At 45.3% G+C, this 18,369-nt stretch overlaps 1 protein-coding gene across 4 annotated transcripts; it reads left to right on the forward strand.

Moving 5' to 3' along the window:
- Window positions 1-1,769: 1,769 nt before the first annotated feature.
- On the forward strand, window positions 1,770-16,718 carry SERTAD1 (SERTA domain containing 1). Of its 4 annotated transcripts, none has more exons than XM_040323163.1 (2): window positions 1,770-1,924; window positions 15,644-16,718. In XM_040323163.1, exon 2 carries the CDS (start codon window positions 15,648-15,650, stop codon window positions 16,422-16,424), a length of 777 nt encoding a protein of 258 aa, XP_040179097.1. In that variant the 5' UTR covers window positions 1,770-1,924; window positions 15,644-15,647; the 3' UTR covers window positions 16,425-16,718. The 4 variants fall into 4 exon arrangements, 2 of the variants coding, with proteins under 2 accessions (XP_040179097.1, XP_040179095.1); XR_005743497.1 differs by lacking the exons at window positions 1,770-1,924; window positions 15,644-16,718 and adding exons at window positions 8,244-8,890; window positions 8,978-9,468; XR_005743498.1 differs by lacking the exons at window positions 1,770-1,924; window positions 15,644-16,718 and adding exons at window positions 8,244-8,886; window positions 8,978-9,468.
- Window positions 16,719-18,369: the final 1,651 nt, after the last annotated feature.

An 18,369-nucleotide genomic window follows, 5' to 3' on the forward strand; every position in this document is an offset into this window, starting at 1 on the left:
CGTGTAGTGAACACCGGTGCCCTGGCTCTGGTCGTGTAGTGTACACCGGTGTCCTGGCTCTGGTCGTGTAGTGTACACCGGTGTCCTGGTCGTGTAGTGAACACCGTTGCCCTGGCTCTGGTCGTGTAGTGAACACCGTTGCCCTGGCTCTGGTCGTGTAGTGAACACCGGTGTCCTGGCTCTGGTTGTGTAGTGAACACCGTTGCCCTGGCTCTGGTCGTGTAGTGCACACCGGTGTCCTGGCTCTGGTCGTGTAGTGAACACTGTTGCCCTGGCTCTGGTCGTGTAGTGAACACCGGTGTCCTGGCTCTGGTCGTGTAGTGAACACCGGTGCCCTGGCTCTGGTCGTGTAGTGAACACCGGTGCCCTGGCTCTGGTCGTGTAGTGAACACCGGTGCCCTGGCTCTGGTCGTGTAGTGAACACCGGTGCCCTGGCTCTGGTCGTGTAGTGAACACCGGTGCCCTGGCTCTGGTCGTGTAGTGAACACCGGTGCCCTGGCTCTGGCCGTGTAGTGCACACCGGTGTCCTGGCTCTGGTCGTGTAGTACACACCGTGTCCTGGCTCTGGTCATGTAGTGCACACCGGTGCCCTGGCTCTGGTCGTGTAGTGAACACCGGTGTCCTGGCTCTGGTCGTGTAGTACACACCGTGTCCTGGCTCTGGTCGTGTAGTACACACCGTGTCCTGGCTCTGGTCGTGTAGTGAACACCGGTGTCCTGGCTCTGGTCGTGTAGTGCACACCGGTGTCCTGGCTCTGGTCGTGTAGTGCACACCGGTGTCCTGGCTCTGGTCGTGTAGTGCACACCGTGTCCTGGCTCTGGTCGTGTAGTGCACACCGTGACCAGTGCCCTGGCTCTGGTCGTGTAGTGCACACCGTGACCAGTGCCCTGGCTCTGGTCGTGTAGTGAACACCGGTGTCCTGGCTCTGGTCGTGTAGTGAACACCGATGCCCTGGCTCTGGTCGTGTAGTGAACACTGGTGCCCTGGCTCTGGTCGTGTAGTGAATACTGGTGTCTTGGTCAGGTAGTGAACACCGGTGTTCTGGCTCTGGTCGTGTAGTGAACACCGGTGTCCTGGCTCTGGTCGTGTAGTGCACACCGGTGTCCTGGCTCTGGTCGTGTAGTGCACACCGGTGTCCTGGCTCTGGTCGTGTAGTGCACACCGTGTCCTGGCTCTGGTCGTGTAGTGCACACCGTGACCAGTGCCCTGGCTCTGGTCGTGTGGTGAACACCAGTGTCCTGGCTCTGGTCGTGTAGTGAACACCGGTGTCCTGGCTCTGGTCGTGTAGTGAACACCGATGCCCTGGCTCTGGTCGTGTAGTGAATACTGGTGTCTTGGTCAGGTAGTGAACACCGGTGTTCTGGCTCTGGTCGTGTAGTGAACACCGGTGCCCTGGTCTTGTAGTGAATACTGGTGTCCTGGCTCATTCATAGGACATATTTCTATTACTTGGTACAGCTGACCACTAGAGGACTCTGCTGAGGTGTTACCCTGACAACGCATCTCGTGCCGCACCTGTCCATCAGCGCAGCCCCGCCCCCGGCACCCATCGTGACGTGGACACGTGAATCATCCCCCCTCTCTCTCGCTCTCCCAGCCCACGCCCGCTTAGTCACACACACACACACACACACAGGCAGCGAAGGGAGGCGGGTGCGGCACGCGCCGGCATCTAAAACCACGCCCGGGACCCGCCCTCATCGAGCTCCGCTTTCGAGGGCCGACCAATGCGGCGGGGCGGTAGGCGCGGCCTGGGGGAGGCTAAGGCTGGAGGAAAGCTATCAGACCCGCATTCGCTGACAGCTGTGCGGAGTGAGCGGCCGTGCTGCTAGAGCTCCGAGCGAAGGGGGTGGGATGCTTCCCTGTGATTGGCTGCTGACCGTCTCTCGGAGGAGTCTGATTGGCTGCTGAGCAGCTGGGGCAGGTGAGCTGCGTGGGTAGTGGGGAGGGTAATGGCGGACGATGGCTGAGGAGGTCTCCGAGTCCGGACTGCCTGGGGATCCTCATCATCAGCCGCTGGAGGGGGAGGGGAGGCATGCTGGGGGTTGTAGTTGCAGCAGATGAGCAACAGTGGGGGCCATTGGTTCCCTGTCTGTAGATATGACCACACACCATACAGTCTGATCGTCCGATCTTCTTTACATCAGACATGTAGTGCGAGGACCGGTCTGATATCAAGCTGTACTTCCGACAACACCGAGATCGTTCACAAATTCTACAATCGGATTGTATGGTGTATGACCAGCTTGTGCTGTGCGGTCTGTATGATCTCCATGGGATCTGCTTACCATTCACTATGCAATCTGATTGATCTGCAAGCCATAGACCATGCAATCTGACTATTGTAAGCAGATCATTCACTTGGAATGCCTAAGGAGATATGACACAATCAGATTGTATAGTGTATGGCCAGCAGATCATACAATCCCGATTGTATGCTCTCCATTGGATCTGCTGCCCATACTCTATACAATCTGATTGTATGATCTCATCAAGCATGTAGTGTGAGGGTTGGGCTGTGTGGTGTATGATCAGTATAATGGTGGCCATACACTATGCAATCTCCCTCAGATCTGCCATTGATGATGTAGTAGAAGGCATGGCCTGATTGGATACACATTGGTTTGATGGCCTCCTATTAAGCTGGGTGGGGGGAGGAGATTGTACAATCGGATTGTATGGTGTATGGCAGGCTCTAGTAAGCCTCCAGTGGCAGATCTGATTGTACGACGGAGAGCACTATTTCCAGGACAATCTGATTTATTAGGGACATTTTTTCTATGAAACGGTTATTGTGTTTGTCAGTTCGGTGAAGTGTGGTCCGGTGTCCCTGTATAGGTGGCATCTGGGGGGGGGGGGGGATGAGATCAGTGGGTGCCGTGAGATCGGTGACACGAGATCGGTGGGTGACGTGAGATCGGTGGGTGACGTGAGATCGGTGGGTGACGTGAGATCGGTGGGTGACGTGAGATCGGTGGGTGACGTGAGATCGGTGGGTGACGTGAGATCGGTGGGTGACGTGAGATCGGTGGGTGACGTGAGATCGGTGGGTGACGTGAGATCGGTGGGTGACGTGAGATCCGGTGCCATGAGATCCGGTGCCATGAGATCCGGTGCCATGAGATCCGGTGCCATGAGATCCGGTGCCATGAGATCGGTGGGTGACATGAGATCGGTGGGTGGCATGAGATCCGGGTGCCATGTGTTGGATACGATGTGATCAGAAATATATAGAAGAAGAAAAGGATACAAAGTATAAATGACAGGAAGTTCTCCCATTGGCTGGCTGTCAGGTGTGATCACCAATCAGGACTCGGCTCTGATGTCCCCGCCCAGGGGATGTTCTGAGCTCCTCCTCCTCCTGGGGATGGGGGACATTCAGTGCTCCTTCCCAGAGATCTGAGCAGATAATCGGGGGGGGGGGGACGACACTAACCCCCCCCCCCCCCATACAATCGACTTTACAGCGGGCAGGAAAAACTGAAGTCCGAGTGAAATTTGACAAAACGACTGACTTGGGTTGTAGATATAGCCAGACATGAATAGCCGAGTGCTGAGCGATGATTTGATCGGTCCGGGTTGCTCAGTCATGGTGGAAAAAACTTCTTCTACAGAATATCAGTGGGGGGTGTTTTATTTATTTTTTGCATGTAAATTGATTGTATCTGATTCACAACGGCATGAAAAAATGCCATTTTATTTTTTTATTAGTATAACTAAAGGCAAAACTTCTTCCACAACCCCCCCCCCCCCCTTTATTTTTAGTTATGGATGGAATGGGGACGGATCGGAACCCCTGTCAGTTTTTATTTGACTGTGCCCCCCCCCCCCCACACTCTATATTCCATGGGTCTTCAAACTACGGCCCTCCAGTTGTTCAGGAACTACAGTTCCCATCATGCCTAGTCATGTCTGTGAATGTCAGTGTGTTACAATGCCTCATGGGATGTGTAGTTCTACAACAGCTGGAGGGCCTTAGTTTGAGGATCCCTGTTCTATCCTGTTTACTATTATCATTTAAAGCAGAAATCCTCAAACTGCGGCCCTCTAGCTGTTGCGGAACTACAAATCCCATGAGGCATTGCAAAACTCAGACATGACTAGGCATGATGGGAATTGTAGTTCCTGAACACCTGGAGGGCCGTAGTTTGAAGACCCCTGATTTATAGTAAAAGAAACTCCCACATTTGGTGTTGTCCCCAGAAAAGTAATAGAGGGGAAATCTTCCAATGGGGACACTAGTCGCCTCCCTTACGGCAATCATCTGGGACATGTCGCGGCTCCCAGATGATTGCCCGGCCGATGGCAGCACGCAGCGTGGCTCGCGCATGCGCAGTGCTTGGCACAGCTGGGCTTCCACCATTATGATGCTGCCGCCGCGGAGAGGCGCGAGGCGTCATACGCCTGGATCCTGGACAGGTGAGGGTCCAATTATTAAAAGTCAGCAGCATAAGTGTGCGCAGCCTATTGCATTAGGAGGGGCGCACTCCAAAGCTCAAACACACATGGTACCGCTCACTCACTGTGTTCATTCAGAAAAGGGAAGGGTCGGTAAATTACATATTTACAGGCCCCTTCCCCCGCTCATTCTAAAACATCCCCGTGTGTCCCAGCAGCAGCCAGTGGTAGAGAAGAGGAAGAGGAAGCGCTACAGTGGGGGAGCCAGGGCAGTAGCGGGAATCTGCTCCGCACAGGGTAATTGGGGGGTACACAGGCACACCGGCACACATCGATGGTCAGCAGCTACACTTTTTGTAGTTGCTGACTTTTGTATATGGGGGGAACTCCACTTTAAGATACATTTTAGAAAGTTATTAGGTGGTTCTTTTGACAGCCAAAAATATTAACCAGCAGCTACAAATCCTGCAGCTGCCGACTTTTAATAAATGGCCACTTACCTGTCCAGGCTGTCGGCAGCAAAAGACGAGCAATCGCTTGTCTCTCAGCTGCCCCTGCCGTCATCCTCGGAGAGGGAATCGGGAAGTGAAGCCTTGCGACTTCACTTCCCGGTTCCCTACTGCGCATGCGCGAGTTGCGCAGCGCGTCCTCACTGGTCCCCGCTGTCTCCTTGGACCTGTGTGTTTCCCAGAACACAGCAGGGAGGGGCGTGACTCCCGCAAGAGTCTATTCCCAGAAGTGGGTGCAAATACCTATATCAGGGTTTGACAAATTTGCTTGGAATCTAGGAGCCAGCTAAAAAAGTTAGGAGCCAGAAAACGCACCCCGTCCCGCCAAGCTCGCGCGCAGAAGGGAACGCATACTTGAGTAGCGCCTGCATATTTAACCGGTATTTAAACCACACATGTGAGGTATCGCCGCGATCGTTAGAGCGAGAGCAATAATTCTAGCCCTAGACCTCCTCTTAAACTCAAAACATGCAACCTGTAGAATTTTTTAAACGTCGTCTATGGAGATTTTAAAGGGTAAAAGTTTGTCAGCATTCCACGAGCGGACGCAATTTTGAAGCGTGACATGTTGGGTATCAATTTACTCGGCGTAACATTATCTTTCAAAATATATTTAAAAAATTGGGCTAACTTTACTGTTGTCTTATTTTTTAATTTAAAAAAGTGTATTTTTCCCCAAAAAAAGTGCGCGTGTAAGACCACTGCGCAAATACGGTGTGACAAAGTATTGCAACGATCGGCATTTTATTATCTAGTGTTAGAATAAAAAAATATACATAATGTTTGGGGGTTCTAATTGGAGGGAAGGAGATGGCTGTGAAAACAGTAAAAAAAAAACACACACATTAGAACTGCTGTTTTACTTGTAATGCCAACGGCCACCACCAGATGGTGCCAGGTCACAGAAAGCAGCTTGGGCCTTCACAAGGCTGCAAAGCCGCGGCCTAAATTACCGGCCATCGCAATCGCGCGGAGGTGGGGGCGTATGGAGACACAGGATCCTGTGCCTCCGTGCGCCCCCACCTCCCCCGCCGCGTCATCGCCGGTAATTGAGGCCGCGGACTTAATTACCGGCAGGCGCCAGGTCCCAGTTTCTTGTCGCAATTGCGACCTGGCGCCCAGATTTTGTCGAGGCATGACCAATATTATACAGGTATCTGCACCCACCTCCGCCTGAAAGGTGGCAAATGTGACACCGGAGGGGGGGAGGGTTCCGAAAAGTGGAGGAACGGCGCTTTAATTCATATTTTAGGATGGTATTAGGTGGCTTTTTTCCTTTGAAAGCCACCAGACCAAGTTTTTGTTTTAGATGCAGTTTCGGAAGTTAGGTGGCTCTTTTCTTTGAGAAGTACGAGACCCAAATCTACATCTCGTTTTTCATTTTGTATTTTAGGCCAGGCTTCTCGGCTCATTCATTGGTTGATTGAAAGCAACATAGCCATTGGCTCCCCATTTTTAGTTAGTTAGGGACTTTTTTTTTTTTGCCTTTTCTTTGCAAGGCACCAGATTAAGTTTTGGCTTTAGATACATTTTGGGTAGTTAAGAGGCTCTTAAGAGACCAATGTTTGTGTGTGTGTGTGTGGTGTGGGTTTTTTTTTTTTTTTTTTAGGAAGTTGTTAGGTGGCTTTTGTCTTTGACTGCTACTATTTCCACAATTCATATTTTAGGACTTATTTGGTGGCTCTGTTACTTACAGCGGAGGTTCACCCTAAAAAACATCTATATACCATTACATCCAGCATACTTCCGACATCTACAGTATGCTGTTTTTTTTTTTTTGCCGTACATACCGGTTTATTGTTGTTTTCCCCCCGGGTTCTGGCTCCCGCGGGAGTGGGCGTTCCTATTCAGAGGATAGATAGTTGACGTCTGGTGAAAAATGTCCCCTTGGCGCATAAGGAGTGTCACAAGTTTTCCGTAAGTAGCCAAACTATATGACGCCTGCGCAGTCAGCTCTACACGGCAGGCACAGGCGCCGTATAGAGCCGACTCGCAGGTCGGCTACTTACAGAAAACTGGTGATGCGCCAGGGGAAGTTTTTCACCAGACGTCAATCATCTAACCTCTGAAAAGGAACGCCCACTCCCGCGGGAGCCAGAACCCGGAAGTCGGGGGGGGGGGGGGGGAAATAACAATAAAACGGTATGTACGGCAAAAAAAAAAAAACAGCATACTGTAGATGTTGGAAGTATGCTGGATGTAAGGCTGCATTCACACCTGAGCGTAGGTCGCTCGGTCGTTTTTTTCCGCCGTTTTGACGCGCGTATTCATGCTTATTTGCGCACAGCGTCGTCCGACGTTTTGTACTTCGACGTTTTTTATTTTAGCCAATAGGAAAAATGATCATCTTTTCATCACTTGTTGCTATGTTGGTAGATTTTTTTTATCTTCTGCCTGGGTGAAATGTTCTATTGATTAAAGCGACAAAACGCCCGTAGCAAACGCTCGTTGTCGCGCTAGTTGCTTGAATCAAGCGTTTCCATTACTTTCTATGCGAAACGGAAACGCTCAAAAACGCCCAAACCGCCCGATTCGCTCGACAAAAAAGGGTCCGGAACTTGTTTGAGCTTCAGGCGTTCGGCGTCAGGCGTTTTGTGAACCATCTCCATTGGGAATAATGTATTTTTTTCCCCTCTAGCGTTTTTGAGCGTCGCGCTTCAGACGACAAAACGCTCAGGTGTGAATGCAGCCTAATATAATTGTTTTAAGGTGAACCTCCGCTTTTAAAGCAGGAGTTCACCCATAAAACAATTTTTTTCAAACAATCCCCTTAGATGGATGCTCATTTTGTCTAGGGGAATCGGCTAGTTGTTTTAAAATATGAGCCGTACTTACCGTTTTCGAGATGCATCTTCTCCGTCGCTTCCGGGTATGGGTCTTCGGGAGCGGGCGTTCCTTCTTGATTGACAGTCTTCCGAGAGGCTTCCGACGGTCGCATCCATCGCGTCACTAGTAGCCGAAAGAAGCCGAACGTCGGTGCGGCTCTATACCGCGCCTGCGCACCGACGTTCGGCTTCTTTCGGAAAATCGTGACGCGATGGATGCGACCGTCGGAAGCCTCTCGGAAGACTGTCAATCAAAATAGGAACGCCCAGTCCCGCAGCCCATACCCGGAAGCGGCGGAGAGGATGCATCTCGTAAACGGTAAGTACTGCTCATATTTTAAATCAACTAGCCGATTCCCCTAGACAAAACGAGCATCCATCTAAGGGGAAAAAGTGTTATGTACGGGTGAACCCCCGCTTTAACAGCCACCAGACCAAGTGTTTTTTTTTTTCTCTTTAGATGCTCTACAAGGAGTTATTAGGTGGCTCTCTTTTTTTTTTTTTTTTGAAAGCCACCAAAACCGAGTTTTGCCCCTTCTTCTTTTTTCTTTTTTGTTTTTTTATTTTATACTTTATTTTTTATTTTTTTTATGAAGTTATTAGGCAGTTCTTTTCCTTGACAGCCATCAGACAAAGTTCTGGCTGTAGATCCACTTGAATTTACATTCTTGGATGTTGTTAGGTGGCTCCTCTAATCTAAAGACACCAGCCCGATGTAGGAATCGGTGACAAACCAGTCCTCGGCAAGCTTCTCTTGTGTAATACCTTTGTGTAGAAGCTTCGAAGTCCTTCGAAGCTGGTTGCCGAGTCGTCGGGGGTCTTACACGGAAGCCGTAACGCTGGTTGCTGGAGGAAAAATAGGACGCCTGTCTTAGAGTGAACCTTTCCTCACGAGTCTCTTCTATACAAAGCGGGGCCTGTATGTCGTGCCTTTTACAGACGAGGAACTAGCAGAGGCGGTGTGGAGTAGTAATGTGGAGGGAGGGGGAGCTGCTGTGCTCTTCCAGGGAGTCCAGTTGAGTGTAGATTTGAATAGCTGTTGTCTGTGTGAGCGTTGTATGTTCTCCGTCCTCTCATATCATGGCTTGTGACACCAAGAGGACACCCTTCTCCGTCTTCATGGTCAACTGTTCTATGGATGACCTTTAGGACTGGTGGGTGAGTGTTGGAGGTGGATGGTGCTTCCTTGTATAGAGATAGTTTGATCATTCCTGATAGGATAAGAAAATCTGACTTCTATTATAGATCTATTGCCAGGGAACGCTCGGTCTGATGGCGAAGGAAGACTTGTGCAATACAGTGTGTAGAATCCGAGGTCAGCTTGGGATACGAGATACAGGGTTATACAAGCCCAGAGCCACTCGGAGATACATGTGTAGGATGAGGAATCGGTGAAATATAAAAAAACAAAACAAAAAAAGTTAATCTCAAAGTGTAATAAATCCATAACGATAGTTTAAAATATGTTATTGCACTTATGGCCGACCCTTGGAACTCACTACGTCGCAAGCCATGGACTATCCATTCACGGACTAACTGATGTGACGCTCTGTTGTCGAAATGTTACAAGATCACTAGGTTGATCTTTTGTTTCAATGTGCTTCATTTTAAGGCAGATATTATAGCAATAATAATATTAAATGTTATTAGGACGACGGTTGTTATCATTTTATTTTAATATTACTGATTGTTATTAGTATTTACTGTTTTTAGTAATAAAATACAAATATTTGTTACTTATTGGTGGTAGTAATTTATTTACTATTATGATGATGGAGATATATCTATATATCTCTGAAAAAAGGAATGGAGGGGTATGGGATTATTGCCGTGCCAACAAATAGAAACTAAAACACTGTGGGCCAGATCCACAAAGAAGTTACGTCGGCGTATCTATTGATACGCCGCGTAACTTCTAGGATTTGCCGGCGTATCTTTGTTTTGTATCCACAAAACAAGATGCGCCTGAATGTGGGCTAGATCCCACTGATGTACGTCTTAGTACGCCGTCGGATCTTAGGTGCATATTTACGTTGGCCGCTAGGTAGCGCTTCCGTTGATTTCCGCATAGAGTATGCAAATTGGCTAGATACGCCGATTCTCAGAACGTACGTCCGCCCGGCGCATTTTTTTACGTCGTTTACGTAAGGCTTTTTTCAGCGTAACGTTACCCCTGCCTCATGAGGCGTATTGTGCTATATGCTGGGTGCTTGGTGTGCTCTTGTACCTTTTAAAGGAGGGGTGGCTTCCCTTCAGTTCACCTGCCCTTGTCTATCCATTAAAATGCATGTGCCTCCACTGTGGGGACGCTCATTGTTTAGTGTTAGGACCACAGATATTGCAGGGTGCCTTGGCGCGGCTCTGTGGCTCACGCATGCGTTTGCAAATGCGTGCGGACTGAACCCCTGTTTTTAACGCATACTGTAGACAGGTTAATTGGTTTTCTGCAAGCTGGTCGGTAAGTAGGCTTGGTTTTTCCCTGGGCATTCCCCAGGTTTTTGTTGTACGCAATGTTAAGTATTGTTGGCGTCGGGACAGCGGCAAATTTTCCATCATTTGCGTAAAACGTTCGCGAATAGGGCTTTGCGTAAGTTACGTTCACGTCGTCTAGGCATTGAGCGGGCGTAATTTAATTAGAAAATTCAACGTGATACTGAGCATGCACCGTTCGAAAAAAGCGTCATTTACGTGGGGTCATGCTTAGTTTACATAAAACACGCCCCCCTGTTCCTCATTTGATTTAGGTGCGCTTACGCCGGCACATTTACACTACGCTGCCGTAACTTTAGACGCAAGTGCTTTGTGAATACAGCACTTGCCTCTCTAAGTTGCGGCGTACCGTAACTACGATACGTCCGCTTATATTTACGCCTATCTACGTGGATCTGGCCCTGTGAATATATAAAAATAAAGATTTATTAATTAAATCTTCTGTAATTAATAAATCATTTTTATATATTCACAGTGTTTTAGTTTCTATTTGTTGGCACCGCAATAATCCCATACCCCTCCATTCCTTTTTTCAATCCAACCAAGGGATGAGGTGCCGTATCTTTATTAGGACTATCGACCACTAATTATCTATCTATCTCTATTATAACCCCCCCCCCCCTTTTTGTAATCCATAAACACCATCATAGGCACCATTGAAGGAGACTGTACTAATTTCTAGAATTATAGGTGCCAGAAACACCAACACACAAGGAATATTATTATTAATAATAATATTATTTAGAGATGCACCAAAACTACGGCTGTCAAGAGTACACCCCTCACATGTTTGTAAATATTTTATTCTATCTTTTCACATGACAACACTGAAGAAATGACACTTTGCTGCAATGTAAAGTAATGAGTGTACAGCTTGTATAACAGTGTACATTTGCTGTCCCCTCAAAATAACTCGACACACAGCCATTAATGTCTAAACCGTTGGCAACAAAAGTGAGTACACCCCTAAGTAAAAATGTCCACATTTGGCCCATTTAGCCATTTTTCCTCCCCGGTGTCATGTGACTCGTTAGTATTACAAGGTCTCGGGTGTGAATGGGGAGCAGGTGTGTTAAATTTTGTGTTGTCGCTCTCACTCTCTAATACTGGTCACTGGAAGTTCAACATGGCACCTCATGGTAAAGAACACTGAGGATCTGAAAAGAATTGTCTCTACATCATGGGTCTTCAAACTACGGCCCTCCAGTTGTTCAGGAACTACAATTCCCATCATGCCTAGTCATGTCTGTGAATGTCAGTGTGTTACAATGCCTCATGGGATGTGTAGTTCTACAACAGCTGGAGGGCCGTAGTTTGAGGATCCCTGCTCTACATAAAGATGGCCTAGGTCAGGGATATGCAATGAGCAGACCTCCAGCCGTTGCAGTACTACAAGTCCCATGAGGCATAGCAAGACTCTGACGGCCACAAGCATGACACCCAGAGGCATGATGGGACTTGTAGTTTTGAAACAGCTGGAGGTCCGCTAATTGCATATCCCTGGCCTAGGTTATAAGAAGCTTGCCAAGACCCTGAAACTGAGCTGCAGCATTGTGTATGTATGTGTGTGTGTATGTGTGTGTGTGTGTATATGTATGTATGTATGTGTATATATATATATATATATGTATATGTATATATATATATATATATGTATATGTGTGTGTGTGTGTATGTGTATATATATATATATATATATATATATATATATATATATATATATATATATATATATATATATATATATATATATATATATATATATATACACACACACATACACAAAAGTGAGTACACCCCTAACATTTCTGTAAATATTTTATTCCATCTTTTCCTGTGACAACACTGAAGAAATATATATATATATATATATATATATATATATATAATTTCTTCAGTGTTGTCACATGAAAAGATGGAATAAAATATTTACAGAAATGTTAGGGGTGTACTCACTTTTGTGTATGTGTGTGTGTGTGTATATATATATATATATATATATATATATATATATATATATATATATATATATATATATATATATATATATATATATATATATATATATATATATATATATATATATATATATATATATATACACACACATACACACACATACACACACACACACATACACACACATACACACACATACACACACATACACACACATACACACACATACACACACACACACACACACACACACTTTTTTTATTTATTTTTTATATATAATATTCTATTTATTATATTGCTTTGTGTTTTCTGAATGGCCACCAAATATTCCTGGGGACGGGTGGTAGTCTGTGCGAATGCTTTGTCATTGCGGCAGTGAGTGAGCCATCTGCTTCCAATCATTTTGTATCAGTCCTGTAAGATATCTATTATTCATACAGCACTGACAGTTGTATGCGGAACTTTACATATTATTCATTCATGTTAGTCCCTGCCCTCCAAGTGTACACACATAATAGGGCCAATTCAGACAGGAGCTAATTAATCTACCAGCAAGTTTTTGAAATGTGGGGAGGAAACTCACGCAGGCATAGGGAGAACACGCACACCCCACTGGTGCAGGAATTGTAAAGCATGGGGGGGTGAAAAAATGAACTGTTCAGTTATAGGGTGCCATGGGGAATAACTTGCTGTATGTAGTAGTGCACAATGCATGCACTGGTGCATTTCTATGCCATTCCTTTTGAAAGTCGCATTGGTGTGCAAACCACAGTACACCTGTGCTGCGTCTCGGAGCAACACCGCACCATGATCAACATGCGCTGTGATTGCTGTATGGCTCATTCACACAGGCTGCACTGCCTTACGATACCATTCATCTGGCCACTAAGTCTGTTTTTCAAAAGCGCAAGCTCTCCTGCAGATGTAGCAGTGACAGGGATGTGACAAACAATTTAATACTGGCAGGGGTGCTTATAATCCGCTTTTATTTATGTAAAACCTTTATCCCGAAAGGGTAAAAAAAAAAAGCCTGTTGCTGTAATTGCTTTTGGCCCCCGTTTGCACCAAATCCAACATTGAAATCGCACGAGTTCAAAGCCACTTGGCTGACATGTCTACATGAAATCACAAAAGTGCTTTTTTTTTTTTTTTTTTTCTTTCCTTTCCAAACCGTGCGACACCGCAAAGTCTGAGTCCCACTCATTTGATCAGTTCCATTGCCGACAATAGGGTGCGACTTTTCATGCAATTTGGACCTGTCAAATAACAGGACAAGTCGCACCGATGTGAAGTGGTCACATGGGTTGCGATTTTACTAAAACTGGATCGCTATGATTCTGGTGCTGCTGTGCATCGTTGTCAATCAGCTTCTAACTTCAGCTTTGTCAATTGACATTTGACAATAAGCTCTGGTTCACAACAATGCGATTTGACAGTTGAAGAGGCGCACCACGTTTGTGGCAATGGAACAGCTCAAATCGCAGCGACTGAAAAAAGCTTCCTGCACTACTTTTCTGTGATTTTTTTTTTTTTTTTTTTTTGCACCGATCTGTGGTTTTGTAATTGCCCAATCTCAGTAAAGCCCCCTTGTTGCCCAGACTTGCATTAGACAGCGATGGTGTCTGAAGATGTGATCAGTAACCGAGGTATCACTTTCATGTGGTTGGAAGAGGTGTGTGTGTGTGTGTGGCCAGGGACCTGTACTTTTCTTTGTTACTCATCATACAGAAAATGAAAGAATTTGAACTGTGTCATCCATGAGTCACATTACCAGACATACACAAGACCGGCGTTTAGAGTGTAGCTCTTGCCTTTTCTGCTCCATGTTAACATGGAGTGTTGACTTCAGATATCTATCCTTAGAATATAAAATGGTTCCTATGTTCTCTCCCTTTTTTTTTTTTTTTTTTTAAATCGGACATTATCAGCACAGAGGAACCTTTGTGGGAAAATGGCTTTCTGGTCTCAGGAAACATCTACCTACTAAAAATGACTAGATTTACATCTCATGATACATTGGTGGGAAGAATGCTCCTTACACGTGTCGTCACTGGGAAGGGTCTCCCCCTTACAGATGGATAAAAAGATTGATTGTGTCAGTGGGGACTTATCTGAGAGGCAGAAATTTTACGTTGCCCAAGGAACCCCTAGCAACCTCCTGGAGCAGGGGTCTCCAAACGGAGATCCAGATTACTGTCCTTCAGACCTTCTTTTTTAGGGGGGGCTGAAATATGGCCAGTGGGAACAGAAAATGCCCCGAAGTCATGGAGAGTAAAGAATGCCTGAGGTTTGATTGTCAGCAAGAGTAAATAAGTTAAAGTTGAGGTTCACCCTAAAACAATTATATAACATTACATCCAGCCTACTTCCGACATGTACAGTATGCTGGTATTTTTCTTTTTTTTTTTCGCCGTACATACCGGTTTATTGTTTTCCCCCCGGCTTCCGGGTGCTGATTCCCACGGGACTGGGCGTGCCTTTTCAGAGGTTAGATGATTGACGTCTGGTGAAAAACTTCCCCTGGCGCATAAGGCGCGTCACCGGTTTTCCGTAAATGGCCGACCTGCGAGTCCGCTCTATATGGCGCCTGTGCAGTCAGCTCTACACGGCAAGCGCCGTATAGAGCCGACTCGCAGGTCGGCTATTTACGGAAAACTGGTGACGTGCCTTATGCGCCAGGGGAAGTTTTTCACCAGACGTCAATCATCTAACCTCTAGATAGGAATGCCCAGTCCCGCGGGAATCGGAAGCCGGGGGGAAAATAACAATAAAACGTTATGTACGGCGCAAAAAATATAAAAAATAAATGCCAGCATACTGTACATGTCGGAAGTATGCTGGATGTAATGTTATATCATTGTTTTAGGGTGAACCTCCGCTTTAAGTAATGACTTTGGTCAGTAGGAGATTAAATAGTGTCCCATCATTGGTATAGTTGTGAGAAATGGTGCCAATTGTAGGTATCGGTGGGAGAAATGGAGCCCCCATCCCAAGTGTCATCCCGTCGTTGGTGTCGGGTGGGCGGGATAGTGCCCCGTCGTTATTGCCGGGTTTAAAGGTTGGTGTCGGGTGGGAAGGATAGTGCCCCAAGGATCGGATAAAGGCAAGCAAAGGGCCACAGTTTGGAGACCACTGTTGTAGAGCAGTGTTTCCCAACTCAGTCCTCAAGGTGTCCCAGCAAGCCATGTTTTCAGAATTTCTCTCAGATGGAACAGTTGTAATTACTAAAGCAGTAAAACTGATCAAATCACCTGTGCAAAATAATGGAAAGGCTGAAAACATGATCTGTTGGGGCGCCTTGAGGACTGAAGTTGAGAAACACTCCTCTAGAGGAACCCTAGGGTTCCACAAAACCCTGATTGAGAGAACCTGGTTTAAATGCTACAAATATATATATTTTTTTTCTAAAATGCTTTCTTGATTGGGAGCTAAGATTTACCACAATTTGTCTTATTTTTGCAGACCCATGTTGGCCAAAGGAATCAAACGTAAATACTCAGAGGTGGAAGGGGAGATGGGCGGCGGCGGCCAGGAATCGGAAATGCCTGGGCGGTACCAGAGCTCGTTGCCTGCAGTGCAGTCTCGATGTTTAATGAACATATCTCTACTGAAGCTCCGTCGCAGCCTGCACCACGTGGAGCCTAACCTGAGACATCTTGTACTGGTGGCCAACACCCTACGTCGCCTTCAGGATAATATGCAGGCAGAATCGAGCACTCTAGTAGGGTGGAAGCCCATGGAAGACAACTCTAGAAAAGACTCTCCATCGTTGGTCACTGAGAGCAAAAATTCATCTTCGGATGTTTCAGGAGACGATGCCTTGATTTCCAGCATGGATGCTTCTTTATACTCCTCCATTTCCACCATACTTGAGGACTTAAATAATTTTGAGGGGCTGAGCTCCTCTCCGCTGCCACAGACAGAAGACGAACAGCTCTGCTCTCCTAGGGACATCATTAGAGATGGGAGCCGAGAGGAATCGGTGAAGTTGACACCTTCCTCCTCTTTTTTAAGTTCCTCTACCTACCTTCTTGGTGACAACCTAGAGGACATTTTTGAAGACATTGACACATCTATGTATGACAGTGATCCTTGGGCCAGTAGCAATCTTTTAAACTTTAAAACATTTTCTACCATCAACGATCCCGAGGAGAAATCCTTGTCGGATGGACAAGACTCCATGCTGGAGCTTAGTGACTTGGACTATCTGATGGACGTTCTGGTGGGAACTCAAAACTGTTGATGGTCTCAGTAGGACGTTTGAAGGACCGAAATTGTATCTTGTAACAAGACACTATTGTAAATAACAGACTTTTTAATTTATTTTGAGCAGATGAACTTAACGGTTTTCATTGGGGTGGGAAAGAGGAGGGGCATTCATGTTCGCAGTAATTTTCAGAGGTTTCAAAAAGTGTAGGTGCAGAACACAAGTTGAGTTACATCAATATTGGTCAAGATCTAATGAGCTTTAAAGCCCTGTACACACGATCGGACCTTTGTCCGACCAAATTCACATCGGAATTCCGGGGGTATTCAAACGGAGTCAAAGAGAACATGTTCTCTATCTAAACTCTCTGATGGAATTCATCGGAATTTCCGATGGGGCATGCACACACGGTTGGAATTTCCGATGGGGCATACACACGGTTGGAATTTCCAATGGAAAAAGTTCAATTGGAAATTCAGATCGTGTGTACAGGGCTTTAATGTAGCTACAATTTTTAAGCATAAAAACTTCAACTTTTAACAATATAATTTTCATTTTTTTAAGACCTTTTTTTTTTTTTTTTCAACATTTCTGCACCAGTTTATTATTATTTTTTTTTGCAATTTAAAAGTTTTTTATTTATGTGAAGAACACAAACTGAACTACATCAATATTGGCCGAGATCTAATGAGTTCTAAATGTAGCTACAATTACTTGTACATCCAGTATAAAAAAAAAACTTCACCAGTTTAACTTTTTTTTTTTTTTGAAAGCCTTTTCATAAAATTTCTGCCCCGGAATTTTTATTTTATAAATTCCGATTACAACACTGTTTGTAAACCATTTGTCTTTTTTAAATGAAACCACAAGAGGAAGCCAAGACCGTTTACCCCTTCATATATATACAATGTATATAAAAGGCATATATATAATATAGAGCTAAAAAATATATATAAATCTATATTTTTAAGACTAATTTAAGTGTAATGTTTAAAATTGCCTTAATCATTCTACATTTCTATATATAGCTTTTTTTTTTTTTGGGCTCGCTTTTGATTTCTCCCACCATAACGGTGATGGCGTGCATGTGTTTGTTTTAATAGATATGTCCAGTAAAAGCCATACATTTTTTTTATTTATTTAAATCTCTGAATAATTGGAAACTTGGCCACTTGCTAGAAACACAAGTTGTCAAATATCATGTCGTGTTTTTTTTTTTTTTTTTTTTTTTTTTTTTTTTTTAAATGACGAAAAATGTGTGCAAAATAAAGCAATATTTTATATTCGTGCAGCGTTGGGTTACAAAGCCATATTTATCTTTCGCCAGCCTCTATTCAGGGCGCCATTGGTCCAAATGATTGGTTTTCCTGAAAAACGACTGCAAAGGCCAGTGCTGTTACCTAATTTTTAATGTTTTTCTTGGTATTTATTTTAAAATTTTGACTTGCCTTTCAAGTGTTTAATGAGGTATTAGCAAGTTAAGTCCCCCCCCATGCACAGTCTGGGGGGGGGGGGCTCCAGGACACTGGGACGAGTATTGTACATTTTTTTTTTTTTTGTCTGTGTGTCTGCCTCGGAAATATTCGGTGATGGTATTTATTGACCTTACTTTTGTGAGAAGTGATTTTGTTTAGTAATTTAATGCCTGAATTATCTCTATTATTTATCCTTTGGTGAATATTTATGATTGGAATAAAACCGAATTTCTTAATTTAGATTTGTTTGGTTGAATTTGTTCTTCTTACTCCCTGAGACTCGCTGAGCAGAATTATTTAAATTGCTCATTCAGGGATTCAAAATGCCTCTTTCAAGGCAAAACTAACTACAAATAAGCTTTGGCTGGACTTCTCCTTTTAACTCGCATACATATAGAGAATTTGGGGTCTAAGGTCCCCGAACCAAAGAACCAAGGGGGGAAGAATGGGCCAATTAGGACTATCACGGTACTGGTACATAGGTGAAGAATGAGAGTAGATATTTA

This window comes from Rana temporaria, chromosome 9 (assembly GCF_905171775.1).
Source record: "Rana temporaria chromosome 9, aRanTem1.1, whole genome shotgun sequence".
NCBI classification, from domain to species: domain Eukaryota; kingdom Metazoa; phylum Chordata; class Amphibia; order Anura; family Ranidae; genus Rana; species Rana temporaria.